Source organism: Cervus canadensis, chromosome 16 (assembly GCF_019320065.1).
Source record: "Cervus canadensis isolate Bull #8, Minnesota chromosome 16, ASM1932006v1, whole genome shotgun sequence".
NCBI classification, from domain to species: Eukaryota; Metazoa; Chordata; class Mammalia; order Artiodactyla; family Cervidae; genus Cervus; species Cervus canadensis.
This window is the reverse complement of record NC_057401.1, coordinates 12,815,902-12,829,982: the sequence shown is the minus strand read 5'-3', so window position 1 is coordinate 12,829,982 and position 14,081 is coordinate 12,815,902. Positions and strand designations below refer to the sequence as shown.

General features: G+C 40.8%; 1 protein-coding gene across 2 annotated transcripts in view; it reads left to right on the top strand.

Annotated features, from left to right (window-relative positions):
- Window positions 1–5,896: 5,896 nt before the first annotated feature.
- Window positions 5,897–14,081, top strand: part of SREK1 (splicing regulatory glutamic acid and lysine rich protein 1) — a 46,966-nt gene continuing 38,781 nt past the window's right edge. The window contains exon 1 of one of the 2 annotated variants that reach the window (XM_043488531.1): window positions 5,897–6,216. In XM_043488531.1, coding sequence (XP_043344466.1) covers window positions 6,056–6,216 — 161 coding nt within the window. In that variant the 5' untranslated portion in view covers window positions 5,897–6,055. The remainder of the gene's footprint in view (window positions 6,217–14,081) is intronic. The other variant, XM_043488530.1, reaches the window with a different exon arrangement.

The following is a 14,081-nucleotide window of genomic DNA, read 5'->3' as shown; positions in this document are numbered from 1 at the left end:
CCCAACCCCTTCACTCACCTCTGGGGAGGAGACAGGGGCTGGACCAGTAATTCAATCAATCATGACTATGTAATGAAGCCTCCATAAACCCCCAAAGCCTCCATAAAATCCCCAAAGAATGATTAGCATGTTGCATTCCTTGTACGGAATCCATTTCTAGCAACACTACTGACAGCAAGAGTGAAGAGCCTTGGGCGTTTCATAGTGGAAGATTCTACTTCGATTCTTTTTATTCAGTTAAGATTTTAAGAAGGACAGCTAGGTCTAAATAGTCAACCTGGGTAAGACTATAACATGACTGCTCTTAAAACTTGCAAATATTCCTAGGAATCCCTGTGGGAATAAATTCTATAAGAATGTTTATTCCTTAAAAGTTTGAATAAATGTTTCTTTGATGTTTCCTCAAAACTTATTGAAATAGATCAGGAAAAAATTTTTCTTTAATTTGGTTCATTAGAAGACCACATTCTATACTAAAGGCTAAGAAACTGTCTTGCATGTCAGATTTTATTAATATACAATGGGAACTACAGTGAGCAGAATTTCCTGGAACATAGGATAGATAGCATGATTGAGAAATAAACATATTGTTTTAATTAAAACAAAACAAAACAAAAAAAAAAACCCTCTCTTTATGTTGGTTTTAACACTGTTCTGTGTATATGTCAGTTCAGTTCAGTCGCTCAGTCGTATCTTACTCTTTGTGACCCCATGGACTGCAGCACGCCAGGCCTCCCTGTCCATCACCAACTCCTGGAGTCTACCAAAACTCGTGTCCATTGAGTTGGTGATGCCATCCAACCATCTCATCCTCTGTCGTCCCCTTCTCCTCCTGTCTTCAATCTTTCCCAGCATCAGGGTCTTTTCTAATGAGTCAGCTCTTCACATCAGGTGGCCAAAGTACTGGAGTTTCAGCTTCAGCATCAGTCCTTCCAATGAATATTCAAGACTGGTTTCCTTTAGGATGGACTGGTTGGATCTCCTTGCAGTCCAAGGGACTCTCAAGAGTCCTCTCCAACACCACAGGTCAAAAGCATCAATTCTTCGGCGCTCAGTTATAGTTCAACTCTCACATCGATACATGACTACTGGAAAAAGCCATAGCCTTTATGTAGTTACTTTGAAATTCTTTTGTTAGGACCTGTTAGGCAACTTAAGGGCTTCCCTGGTGACTCAGATGTGAAGAATCTGCCTGTCAATGCAGGAGATGCGGGTTTGATCACTGTAGGAGGAACCGGCAACCCACTCCAGAATTCTGACTTGGGAAATCCCATGAACAGAGGAGCCTGGAGGGCTGCATCCATAGTTGCAAAAGAGTTGGACACAACTTGGCAACTAAACAACAACAATTAGTCACCTAGCCACGTATCTGACCAAGAGGAATGTTAAATAAACAATGTAACTTATTCTCCCTTGAAAGGGAAACTAGGTGGCTGAGAAACAGGGATTGGGAAAGACTTACACTGTATCTTCTCTTTTTGAATACCTACTTAAGTAGCTGTTAACTATATACCCTTCTGAGAGATTCATAGATGAATCAGAGGAAGTAATAGTGACACTGTGACCTTTGCTTCTCTAAACTGGTTCATGCAGTTTCTGTCTTAGTAGTCACATTATATCTACACATAGGCACATTTTATTCCTGATTTTGTCATCCCTGCAGAATTTGACTCTTTTTAATCATTCTTTCCTCCCTTCTCTTCATTTTTTCCCATTAAAACTTTTTCCTCCTTTAACATTTGTGACTATCCTCCCGTCTAATTTTCCTCCTGGCTTGATTTTGGTTGTTTGTTGTATTTGTCCTCTTAATGTTACTCAATGCATTTCTCTTGCCTGGCTAACTGTATCTACTTTCAACTTTAAATCACATACTTGGTAGCTCAGACAGTAGAGTCTGCCTGCAATGCAGGAGACCCGAGTTTGATCCCTGGGTCAGGAAGATCCCCTGGAGAAGGAAATGGCAAGCCATTCCAGTATTCTTGCCTGGAAAATCCCATGGACAGAGAAACCTGGTGGTCTACAGTTCATGGGGTCACAAACCACCGGACACGACTGACTTCACTTTCACTTTTTCACTTTATCTTTGTTCTAGACATTTTTCTTAAATTTCATTTCAGGAACTTGTCCATGATGGATTTCAGTATTTTTTTCCTTCTTCTCTACAAATCTGCTCTTCCTTTTTATTTCTTGTCCTAAACTATGGCACTATTACACAGTCCCTCAGGCCAGAAACAAATTCCTCCCTCTGCTTTACATCAATGGTAGATTACTAAATCTACTAAATAATGTTTTATAACCTTCTAAACCAGTAGTGCTCAAAATGGGGTTCTTGGATCACTGGCAGCCCCATCACCAGGGAACTTGTTGAAATTAAAATTTTCAGCACCACCCCCCCCCCCCCCCCCCCCCCCCATCCCCAGATGTACTGAATCAGAATATCTGGGGATGGAGCCATCAGTCTGGTTTTTTTTAAATATTTATTTTTATTTATTTATTTGACTGCACAGGGTCTTAGTTGTGGCATTGGGATCTTGTTCCCCAACCAGGAATCAAACTCAGGGCCCCAGCATTAAGAGCTCGGAGTGTTAGCCACTGGACCACCAGGGGGAGTCCCTATTAGTCTGTTTTAACATGCTCTTCAGGTGATTTTGATGCACATGAAAGTCTGAGGACCAGTGTTCTTAACAAGTGGTAGTTAATCCTGGGATCCATTGTGGGGTTTAAGGAAGATCAAAAAGCACTTGTAATGGTATCTAAAACCAAGTATATGTACATATATATTTTTCTGAATCAATGGCTTTTATTGCCCTTTGAACCAGTCCCTTTTATCTCTAGTTTCCATCTTTTTCAACATATCTCCATTTCGAAGTGATGGCAATCACTCTAGGAATCTGATATATTCACACTTTTGTTCAAACGTCTTCAGTGGCTCCCAACAACTAGTGATAAAGGACCCTCTCGGCATGACAAACAGCATGTTTCCTGAAGGCTTGTTCTTTCATGTGTATCTCTAGTCATTCTTCAGCCTTTGGACAGCAATACTAAACCTTGAATATTGTGGACCTAACCTGACTCTCATATCTTTCTATTTTTGCATATTCTTCACCTCAGTTTAGAAAGTCCATCACTGCTCCTCCCTCCCTCCTTGGCTGGCTAATTCCTATTTGTTTAAGATTAAGTGCAAGCAGCATCTCTTCCGGGGAGCCTTCCATTGGCACTGGGTTTAAGCTGCGTTAGTGTATGCGCCCATCTCTCCCTGTGTTTATCCCTCTGGTAGTAGGTCTCAAACATTTTGGTGTTAGGACCCCTTTATACTCTTAAAAATTATTGAAGACCCTAAAAGATTTATGGTGTATCTGTACATATTTATATTAGAAATTAAATCTGTAAAATTTAATATTTAAAACCCCATTTAAAAATAATTATAAACCCATTATGTACTTACATAAATGATAAATTTTTTAGCCTGCTCCCAAATGGCTGTGGGGCTAAATTATGCATTTTTATGGTAAAGTGATATTTTCCAAAAAGAATTTTGGGAAGAGTGGCATTGCTTTACATTTTTCAAAGCTCTTTGATCTCTCTGGCTTAATAGAAGACAGCTGGATTTCCCTATCTGTTTGTGCATTCAATCTGTGTGATATGTTTTGGTTGAAACATAAGAAGAAAATCTGGTCTCACACAGATAAGTAATTGGGAAAGGGGGAACTATTTTCATTGTCTTTCTAGATGATACGAGATATCTTGTTTGATAACTATCCCAAACTGGACATGTGATTGTTTCCTAGAGTGCAATTACAATGTGGATTGAATCCGAAACCATATCAATTAACTTTCTGTATTCTGCTACAGTAAAATCCATGGGTCCATCTTCCACTTTGATAACTCTTTTTAATTTTGTAATAGCATGTATTGGTTCTGCTGAAAACTGCTTCATTGGGCTATAGAGATTTTCAAATGGTCAATTATAATCACTATATAATGTGAAAAAACACATTTGTTAATATCACTGGTGTTTTTAGCAGAAAAGTTTAAATACTGGAAAGCTGTCAAGCTCCAGATGGTGGATACAAATTTTTAAAAATTTGCATTTTTGAGTGAAAACTCCAACAATCACACAAGAGCATTTTCTGGAGATGTCCATCCTACTTGGGCATGCAGCAGAAGTACTTCCCAATTCTTCACATATTAAAAAGAGATGGGGGACTTCCCTGTCGGCCCAGTGGTTAAGACTCAGAGCTTCCAGTGATGGGGGTAGGTGGATCTGATTCCTGGTTGAGGAACTAAGATCCTACATGCTGTGCAGTGAGGCCACCCCCCCAAAAAAAAACTAAATTAAAAAAAAAGGGTTTTATAAAAAGAAAATAGGTGTATGCTAGGGTGAAGATTTAGTAATATTAATAATTTTTACTCCTTTGTCAAGGACAATTATTTATTTATTTTTGCCTGCACTGAGTCTTCATTGCTGTGCGTAGGCTTTCTCTGGCTGCGGAAAACGGGCTATTCTGCAGTTTGGGTGCACGAGTTTCACACTGCCGCAGCTTTTCTTGTTGCAGAGCGTGAGCTCTAGGGTGCGCAGGCTCAGCAGTTTTGGCGTTAATGCTTTATTGCCCCACAGCATGTGGACTCTTCCCCACCAGGGACCCATGTTCCCTGCATTGGTAGGCGGATTCTTAACCACTGGACCACCAGGAGGTCTGTCAAGGACATCCTTAAATTAAACTAGCTTATTTTAAAAAAAAAATCATATATTGTGTATGCTAAGAGTGCAAGGAGGTGAATACAAAATACCACTACAGTAAGTCCCCCAATTAAGAACAAGTTCTGTTCTAACAGCGTTTAAGTCCAATTTGTTTATACGTCCAGCAAAGTTAGCCTAGGTACCCAGCTAATGCAATTGACTATATAGCACTGTACTGTAAGAGGTTTATAATACTTTATGCGCAAATAATACATAAAAAACTAATAAAAAAAATAAACATTTCAAATCTTACAGTTCAGTACCTTCTAAAGTGTAGTAGTACTGCCAGTATCGCTGGCATTCACGGACACTTGGCATCTTTCAGTTTGTAACTCAAAAGCTCATATATAGACGGACTCACTGTAGTTGTGCAGTTTGACACCACTGCCTTGATTTCTGCTAAGGTGTTGGCTTCACACCAACAGTGCAATCCTCAACAAAGTGAAGAAAATCAAGTCTTCATATTGTGAAAATGGTTTTGACCTTACAAATTCACTGAAAAGGCCCCTGAGGACCTTCCAGGTTTTGCGGATGGCATTTTGCGAACAGCTGCCCTGTTTTCACATACTACTGTTACTTGTGCCTCGTTAGGTTGCAAAGTCTGGGTGGATCTTCTGTAACTGTCCTTAATGTGTTCGTGTCTGTCCGGTACATAACACTCAAATATTAATACCTGCGGAATGAGCTAAAAAATGTTACGAACAACCGCATAGCCTTCATCATACTGCCTTCTTCCTTAATTCCGCCTAAATTTACATGTTTCGTAAAATTTTCTAAGTTTTTTCATGAATAGGACGCCGGTGAACTTGTTTTTTTATATAGGTGGGGAGGAGGAGCTGCGTGAATATGATACTGATACGTTATAGTTCAGCCAAGTATTTATCTGCGCTGCTCGAGTCATTCCTTCTTAACAGCTTTGCACCAGCAGGTCTTTTGACTTCCCAGTCTTAGCCACTATAAAGACTGGATAGAGGTGGGTCTCTTGTATTTACAGGAGCACAAGAATTTGATGGAGTCGTAGCCAGGGAAACCTTCAATCAAAATCTTGGCGGGGAGAAGTGCAGCAGGACCAACAGCCTTACACAGCCGGGAGCGCCAGGCTGCAGCCTCGCGAGATCTGCCGGGTTGCCAGGGCGACGCTTCCGGCTGGCGCGCGCAGCCCGGAGAGCAGGGGAGTTGTGAAATGGGCGGCTAGACCTGCCCGTTGCTGTGAATTCGCCAGCGGGAGCGCGCTTGCGGCCGCGCGATCTCCGCTTTCCCGGCTCCGTCGCTGACGCGTTGTAGACGTTGGGGAGGGAGGCAGCGCGGATCAGGATGAACAGCGCCGGCGGCTTCGGCTTGGGCTTAGGCTTCGGCCTCACCCCTACGGCCGTGATTCAGGTGACAAATCTGTCCTCTGCAGTGACAAGCGAGCAGATGCGGACGCTTTTTTCCTTCCTAGGAGAAATCGAGGAGCTGCGGCTCTACCCGCCCGAGTAAGTGCTCGAGCTCGACTGGGGGAGGGGTGCGGGCCCGAGCGAGACCTCGGGAACCCAGGCGTGGGGGAGAGCGCGGACGGGGGCGCGCTGCCCCGGTCACGTGACCACCGGGTTTACCTTGGTGCCCATGTTTGATTGGGGCACCGCGGCCCCAGCCCCCGGCTTCTGTTTTCCTTGTTAGTCGACATTTCGGGGGGATTCTTTGCACAGAATCCTTACAAAGGACTTAGAGGGGTTACCTTCTCGTGCTTCCCGGCCAGTGGTCGTCGCCGAGTCCTCGAATTCAGTGCCCGGCTCCCCCCGTTTTTTTCCCTAACTTAAGATGGCCGCAGGTGGGCCCGGAATAGTCCTCATGGCAAGCGCCTGATGGGGTTTTTGCAATGGAAAATCGCGGAGACTGCGCCTGAGAAACTGTCCGATTCTTAGGGCCTCAGTGTCGGGCCGTTGTTGCCGACAGGGAAGCCTGCGGCTGATGACAAATAGAATTAGGGTCCCTAGGCCTGTGTTCACAAATATAGCATCTTCAGAGGTTAATCTAACCGAGCCCATCCATGTTGTTAAAGATTCATGTCTGTTCACCCATTTGGCATCGGATTAAAATTTCCTCCTAGAAGGTCACACTGCCCTAAACCTTTCAGAAAAAACAGTAATCTGTGCAGGATTATTCCTGCTGTATACTTCTAGAAGTCCAGATTTGGGATGGCATTCCCTGTTCTCAGACAGTTCCCAGGTGCTGTACTTTGAAGTAAGATTTCCCTTGTACGGTAGTATCAGCTCACAAAATTTGTAAGAGGTTTCTGGGTTGTTTATTTTCTTACGGGCATAAACTTTTAAAAACTAGTGTCCAGAATATGAAAATTTCTCAGTGTTTGTTCATTTTGTCAAAATCTTTTGAAGAAAGGGTTAGTAGTTGCCTAAGATTTCTCTTTTTAAAAAAATTGTGTTTGATTTTTTGGGGTATTTCATAGTGATGCATGTAGATCTATTTTTCTTTAGTTTTCTAACTGTACCGCATTGCTACTGCACAGACAGTGATAAAAGTTGGTGTTTGGATTTTTAAATTTTACTTAAGTTTTTCTTCTCATTTTTGTTTCAGAGTGTTTCATGCATACAGAAATGCTGAAAGAAAAACTCCCATGTTTCCTTAATCTGTATTTATAGTTAGCCACAGATTTCTGTCTCCCTCTCCCCACCTCTATACACACACACCCATCCACCCACATCCCTTGACTATTTCACTCCTCAACACTTAAATGTGAATCTCTTATGTATATCTCCTGCTTTACCACAGTACTGTTAATGCAGCCAAGAAATTTGACATTGACAATATATAACATCTAAATTTTTTCAGTTAGTCTGTCAACCAACGCCTTTTCTCCATTTCCTTTTTCTGATCTAGAAATAATCAGAGATCACTCAGTAGGTTTGATTGTTTTCTTTAATCTAGGACTACTCCCCCTCTGTCCCCTCACACCCCTTTTTCTCCCCCAGTCATCTTTTTAAAAGTTTTTCGTGAAATTGATATTTTGTCTTGTAGTTTGTGTTGTAAAATGACTCATCTTGGCTATATAAATTGTTTCCACCTGAATAGATTCAGTAATACAGTTTTGCCAAAAATAGTTCATAAGTGGGTGCACATGCATCTTTATTGATTCGTCATCACATATATAGCTTTGGCCATCTTATATAACTTTTGAAAGTGCTTTAAGCTTTCTCTTCATTTAGACACTCAAGACATTTCTGAAAAATTGAGAACTGTTTGGAGGGTTGCTGTATTCTGAATGAATTGAAATCAAATAGTAAAATATTTTGTACATAAACCTTGGTAAACTAACCTTGCTTTCAGGGTTGTGGTAATGTGTCTTATGGGCAGAAGAAATATATCACAGAATATTCTTCATTGCGAACATAACACCACTCACATGGTTGAAAAATGCGTTTGGGTGGCAGTATGCTGCCAGTTAACTGACATTTAGTAAAATGGGCTATTTTTTGAAATCAGATGTTAGTTGCTTGGAGTTTAAAAGTGTAAGGGAATAAAAAAACTGGTTACTTAAACAGTGCATTGATACAGAGTTACTGTGTCACCAACTGTAACGCATTTTGCAAAATTGTAGCATAAATGTAATACATCTAGGCCAGGCAAAATCTTTGACCAGTTATTCTATATTTGCAGTTCCTATTCCTGTTTATCACAAGTATTAACATGCTTTTCTAGTGGTGTGTTTTCTGTTTGCTCTGTAGTTAAGTTGTCATAATCTATGGTCCTTACATTCTGTTTGCAAATTTGGGCTGAAATGTGTAAGTATGCAATAGTAGTAGGTGTTTTGAAGACAGAATTCTTTTTTCAGTGTTGTGGAAACAGTATTTTATGATTAATCTTTGGAAGCTGAGTAGAAATTGATTTGTTTTAAATTTGGAACTAATTTCTTTAATAGATTGTGAGAATAGTTTCTCATTTACATTTTAAGGATGCAATTGCTAATATGAAAATTCAGATTTTAAATTAATTTTTTTTTGGCATGGGGCCATAATTCAATTTCTATTTAAACATTTAAGAATTGGAATAGACATTCATTGTAAATATTAAAAATTCTTATTTGTGCTGCTAGATGACAAATATCCAGACTTTCTATTTTAGTACAGTTTAGTACTGTTTAGTACTAAATGAATCTCACACATCTTGAAAACCTATTTACAGTGGTAATAAATTTTTGTCTTTTTTTCAGTAAGCTCTTTATAGAGGTATAATGTGTAGAAAAGTGCATGGATACGGGTATAAAGCTTGATGAATGTTCACAAAGGGAACACATCCCGCATGTGGATAGGATTCTCTGCGCCCTAGAAGTTCTCCTGTGCCCCCTCAAGTGCATAATGCATGTAGGGTAATCCTAGCCTCATTTCTACCATCAACCCCGTGTTGATTTTTTTTTGGCTTGCGGGTTTTCTTTACATCTCTGGTCTTAAAAAGCACTGATAAGGTAAAAGCTGTCAGTTAGCTAAAAGTATAACCTGTATAGTCACATTATGAAAAATAGAGACAATGAAACACTGCCAGTGACCCTAGGGCCCTATCAAAGCCTTTTTCCATTTCCATGTGTTTCCCTTCAGTCCTTTTTATATGCATTTATCTTAATATGAATGAGTTGAGTGAAAGTCACTCAGTCTTGTCCGACTCTTTGTGACCCCATGGACTATACAGTCCCAGTCCATGGAATTCTCCAGGCCGGAATACTGGAGTGGGTAGCCTTTCCCTTCTCCAGGGGATCTTCACAACCCAGGGATTGAACCCAGGTCTCCCGCATTGCAGGTGGATTCTTTACCAGCTGAGCCACAAGGGAAGCCCAGGAACACTGGAGTGGGTAGCCTATGCCTTCTTCAGCGGATCTTCCTGACCCAGGAATTGAATCGGGGTCTCTTGCATTGCAGGCGGATTCTTTACCAACTGAGCTATCGGGGAAGCCCTTATCTTAATCTAGTATAGTCAGAAGAATATATACGCTGTTACTGTCAACTTTTTTTACTCAGCCCATAGTACGCATTTTTCATATTGCTGTGTTTTATTTGTTGTAATATTTAAAGTCTCAAGTGTATATGTGTGTGTTTGAAATTGTCATTGGATTTTAGCTAGAAGTATTTGAAAATGTGTATTTTTGATTGTCCACAGTGATTGGAGGGCCTCTGGCATTTAGTGGGTGTCAGTAAATCATAAGGAAGTCTTATAGAAAGCAGAATTGTGCCATCCAAAGTATCACTGGAGACCTGTTGAGAAATTATTATGTATCAGTTAATATTTTCGTACATAAAACTACATACTTTGTCCATGCTTTGCATTATATCTTTTTTGATAGATTCTCAGAGGATGTCTAGAAATATAATAAAGTGTTGGAAAATCATAGTGTTACCACATTGAGTTTTTTTTTCAAGATTGTACAGTGCTATCACCATGTTTAATGAAAAATTAGATAACCAGTTATGTGTGTGCATGCTTAGTCATGTCCATCCCATGGACTGTTACCCCACCTCTGTCCATGAAATTTTCCAGGCAAGGATACTGGAGTGTGTTGCCATTTCCTACTCTAGGGGATATTCTTGACCTAGGGATTGAACCTGAGTCTCCTGTGGCTCCTGCATTGGCAAGCAGATTTTTTACCACTGCGCCACCTGGGAAGCCCAGATAACCAGTTAAGGTCCAAGAAATTTAACTGATGCTCAAAAAGTTGGTTCTGTGATTTTTGCATTAAACTCTCAGTGAAAAATTCTGATTATTTTTTGAAAAGTAATTGTAGAACTTTTTTAAAAAAACAAAACTTGATTTAACAAATGAGGTCAATATAAAATCTACTATATTTGAGTACTGTTACTTTCTTTAGAGAAATATCTTTAGAGAAATATTAAACCAGTATCATATGTAACCCCTTTTCAAAATTAAAACTGTAGGTCAGAATTACATTTGTAATGATAATCGTATTTGATTTTTTACAAAGTAAACCTTACTTAACAGCATAGATATACTAGAGAGGAAGATCTAAATGAGATTTGGAAATATGCTGCTGCTGCTAAGTCACTTCAGTCGTGTCTGACTCTGTGCGATCCCATAGACGGCAGCCCACCAGGCTCCACCGTCCCTGGGATTCTCCAGGCAAGAACACTGGAGTGGGTTGCCATTGCCTTCTCCAATGCGTGAAAGTGAAAAGTGAGAGTGAAGTCGCTCAGTCGTGTCCGACTCTTCGGGCGACCCCATGGACTGCAGTCTACCAGGCTCCTCCGTCCATGGGATTTTCTAGGCAAGAGTACTGGAGTGGGGTGCCATTGCCTTCTCTGTTTGGAAATATATTCATTTATAAATATAAATACAAAGTTGTTTGCTGAGATATCTGTATTTAGGCTTGCCACTGTATCATTTTTTGGCTTCCCAGGTGGCTCGGTCGGTTAAAAATCTGCCTGCAATGCAGGTGACAAAGAGGACTCAGGTTCGTTCCCTGGGGTTGGGAAGATCCGTGGAGGAGTGCATGTTAACCCACTCCAGTATTCTTGCTTGGAGAATCCCATGGACGGAGGAGCCTGGTGAGCTATGGTCCATAGGGTCACAGAGTCAGGCATGACTCCAAACTATTGAGCATGTACACACACTGTATCTTTTTAGCTTATAATATTCAAAATAAAGTAGTGCTGCTACTACTCCTGAAAAGCTTGTGTGTTTACATTTTTATAAAGTAGATACTGTGTTGATCTTACTCTCCATTTAAGGGAGGTAGTTGGAGATTGTGAAGAAAATTGCTTTTAGCGCAAGGGTCCATTCTTTGATGGTAATGCTGCTCGGAACAGACTGGCCTCTTGTAACCAGGTTTGGGCTTCTGAAACCTCCATAGCATATGGTTTACTAACCAGTCCCACATTTCTTATTCCTGTGGGTGTTTTAAATTTGAAATGGTGTGAGTTTCAAGTAGGGGTATTTGGAAATGTTTGTAGTTTACAACAGTGATGATTTGGGTTTCCATTCTTTTACAGAAGGATCTGTCAATTTAGGAAGTGTAGTTTCAGTGGTAACTTGTTAAGTTTCTTCAAGTGCTAAAAGAGATTATACTTGTTGCAATTGCTAGGGCCTTCTTAGCTCCTTGTCATAGATTTTTTGTGGGGGTGGGGGTGCCAAGGACAGAAGGTGTTACTAATCTAGCTCAGGAAGAGACATTGTTAAGAAGATGAAGATTTCCCTAAGTAGTAAAATATAGGCTAGGCCTCATGGAAACCGGGACTGGGAACCAGAAAGGTATCAGCATCCAAGGTGGCGATCTGCTTCTTCCCGTCAGGATTTATTGTCAGTTTGGTTTGTTTCTGTTTATCGGCTCAGTTTCTCTGCAGACCTATTCTGTGCTCACTCATCTGGCATCTGGCCCACACCCTCACTCTAAGTGCCCTTCCAGCCCGGGAGAGGGTGGTTGTTGAGGTCCTTTTGGTCAGCCTCCCAAGTTACAGGTTTGGGTTCGCCGGTGGAATGGGCCCCGTGCCGTGTGATTGATCAATTGTGGCTTAAAGCTTGCTAGGTCTGTTCGGGGCTTCACAGAGGGAACTGCTGAAAGTAGATAGGATGTCTTGGTAGCACATGTAAGAGGGTACTTAGTTACATTGATATTTTGAAATGACTTCCCAGAAGACTTTGAAACTTGAGCCTTGAAGAAAAGTGGAAGGGGAGTAAGAGCACATCATAGCCAAATGAAACAACATGTACAAAGATGGCTCTGTTGGTTCAGAATGTGTCCTGGGAACAGCAAGTATTTTTAATGCCTGGATTTTTTAAATGATGAGGCAAGAAGAGAAGGATGTCTTTGAGGAAATTTAAGCATGACATGAAGAAATTTAGGGTTTAGAAAGATTATCCTAACAGCTTTTGTGGAAGATTGTTAAATAAAGAGTTGAGATTGGAGGCAGTGTGATTGGTTAGGAGCCATTACAGTAATTCCAGTGAGAAATGATAAGGACTTGAATGAAGGCCTTGATAATGAGAGTACTGAAAGAATTTGTTGTTTTGTCCCTCAGACGTGTCTGACTTTTGGCAATCCCAGGGACTGCAGCCCAACAGGCTTCCCTGTCCTTCACTATCTCCCGGAGTTTGCTCAAATTCATGTCTGTTAAGTCTGTGATGCCATCTAACCATCTCATCCTTTGTCGCCCCCCTTTGTCTCCTGCCCTCAATCTTTCCCAGCATCAGGGTCTTTTCCAATGAGTCGGCTCTTCGCATCAGGTGGCCAAAGTATTGGAACTTCAGCATCAGTCCTTCCAAAGAATGTTCAGAGTTAATTTCCTTTAGGATTGACTGGTTTGATCTCCTTGCTGTCCAGGGGACTCTCAAGCATCTTCTCCAGCACCACAGTTCGAAAGCATCAGTTCTTCAGCACTCAGCCTTCTTTATGATCCAACTCTCACATCCGTACACGACTACTGGAAAAAACCATAGTTTTGACTAGACGAATGTTTGTCAGCAAAGTGATGTCTCTGCTTTTTGATATGCTGTCTAGATTTGTCATAGCTTTTCTTCCAGGAAGCAAGTGTCTTTTAATTTCATGGCTGCAGTCACTGTCCAGAGTGATTCTGGAGTCCAAGAAAATAGTCTGTCACTGTTTACATTGTTTCCGTATCTATTTGCCAGAAAGTGATGGGACTGGAAACCATGGTCTTAGTTTTTGGAATGTTGAGTTTTAATGTGACAAATACTTGGGAGGCCATTTTCATAGGATATAAAGACCAATTGGATGAAAAAGAAGGAAGAAGGATCAAGGATGGAAACAACCCACAAATCTCAGTAGTTTAATAAAAACAGAAGATTATTTCTTACACTAAATTGATGGGGTTGGTGATGAAGCTGATGTATCAGCCACCCATCTCTTTGATGTTGCTGGTCACTGTGGCAGAGGGACAGAAGGGAGCAATGACCCTTAAAGCTCCTGAATAGGAATACATTTCAGTTCTGCTCATATTTGCTTGACCAAACTGCACAGCCATATCTAACTTCAAGGAAAAAAAGAAATAGAATTTTATTATGTAGCCAGAAGGAAATTTGGAAATATTTGGTGAACAGTAGTAATGATGGTCACATTAGTGACTCCCAGATTTCTGACTCAGGTGATTTGGTAGTATCCTTAACTGAGATATGAAATTAGGACAAAGTGCTGGATTGGTATAGAAGGAAGATGATGAATTTAAGAATAAATTCAGTGGTGGGCCCTGTGACCATCACCATGAAGTATTCCAGCAGGCACTTAGATACAGGAATTTAGAGCTCTTAGAAAGGCCTAAATTGGTGATTTGATAATAGAAAGCTGAGTTAAGTCTGGATGCAGATGTATTTGTTGTTGCGGTTTAGT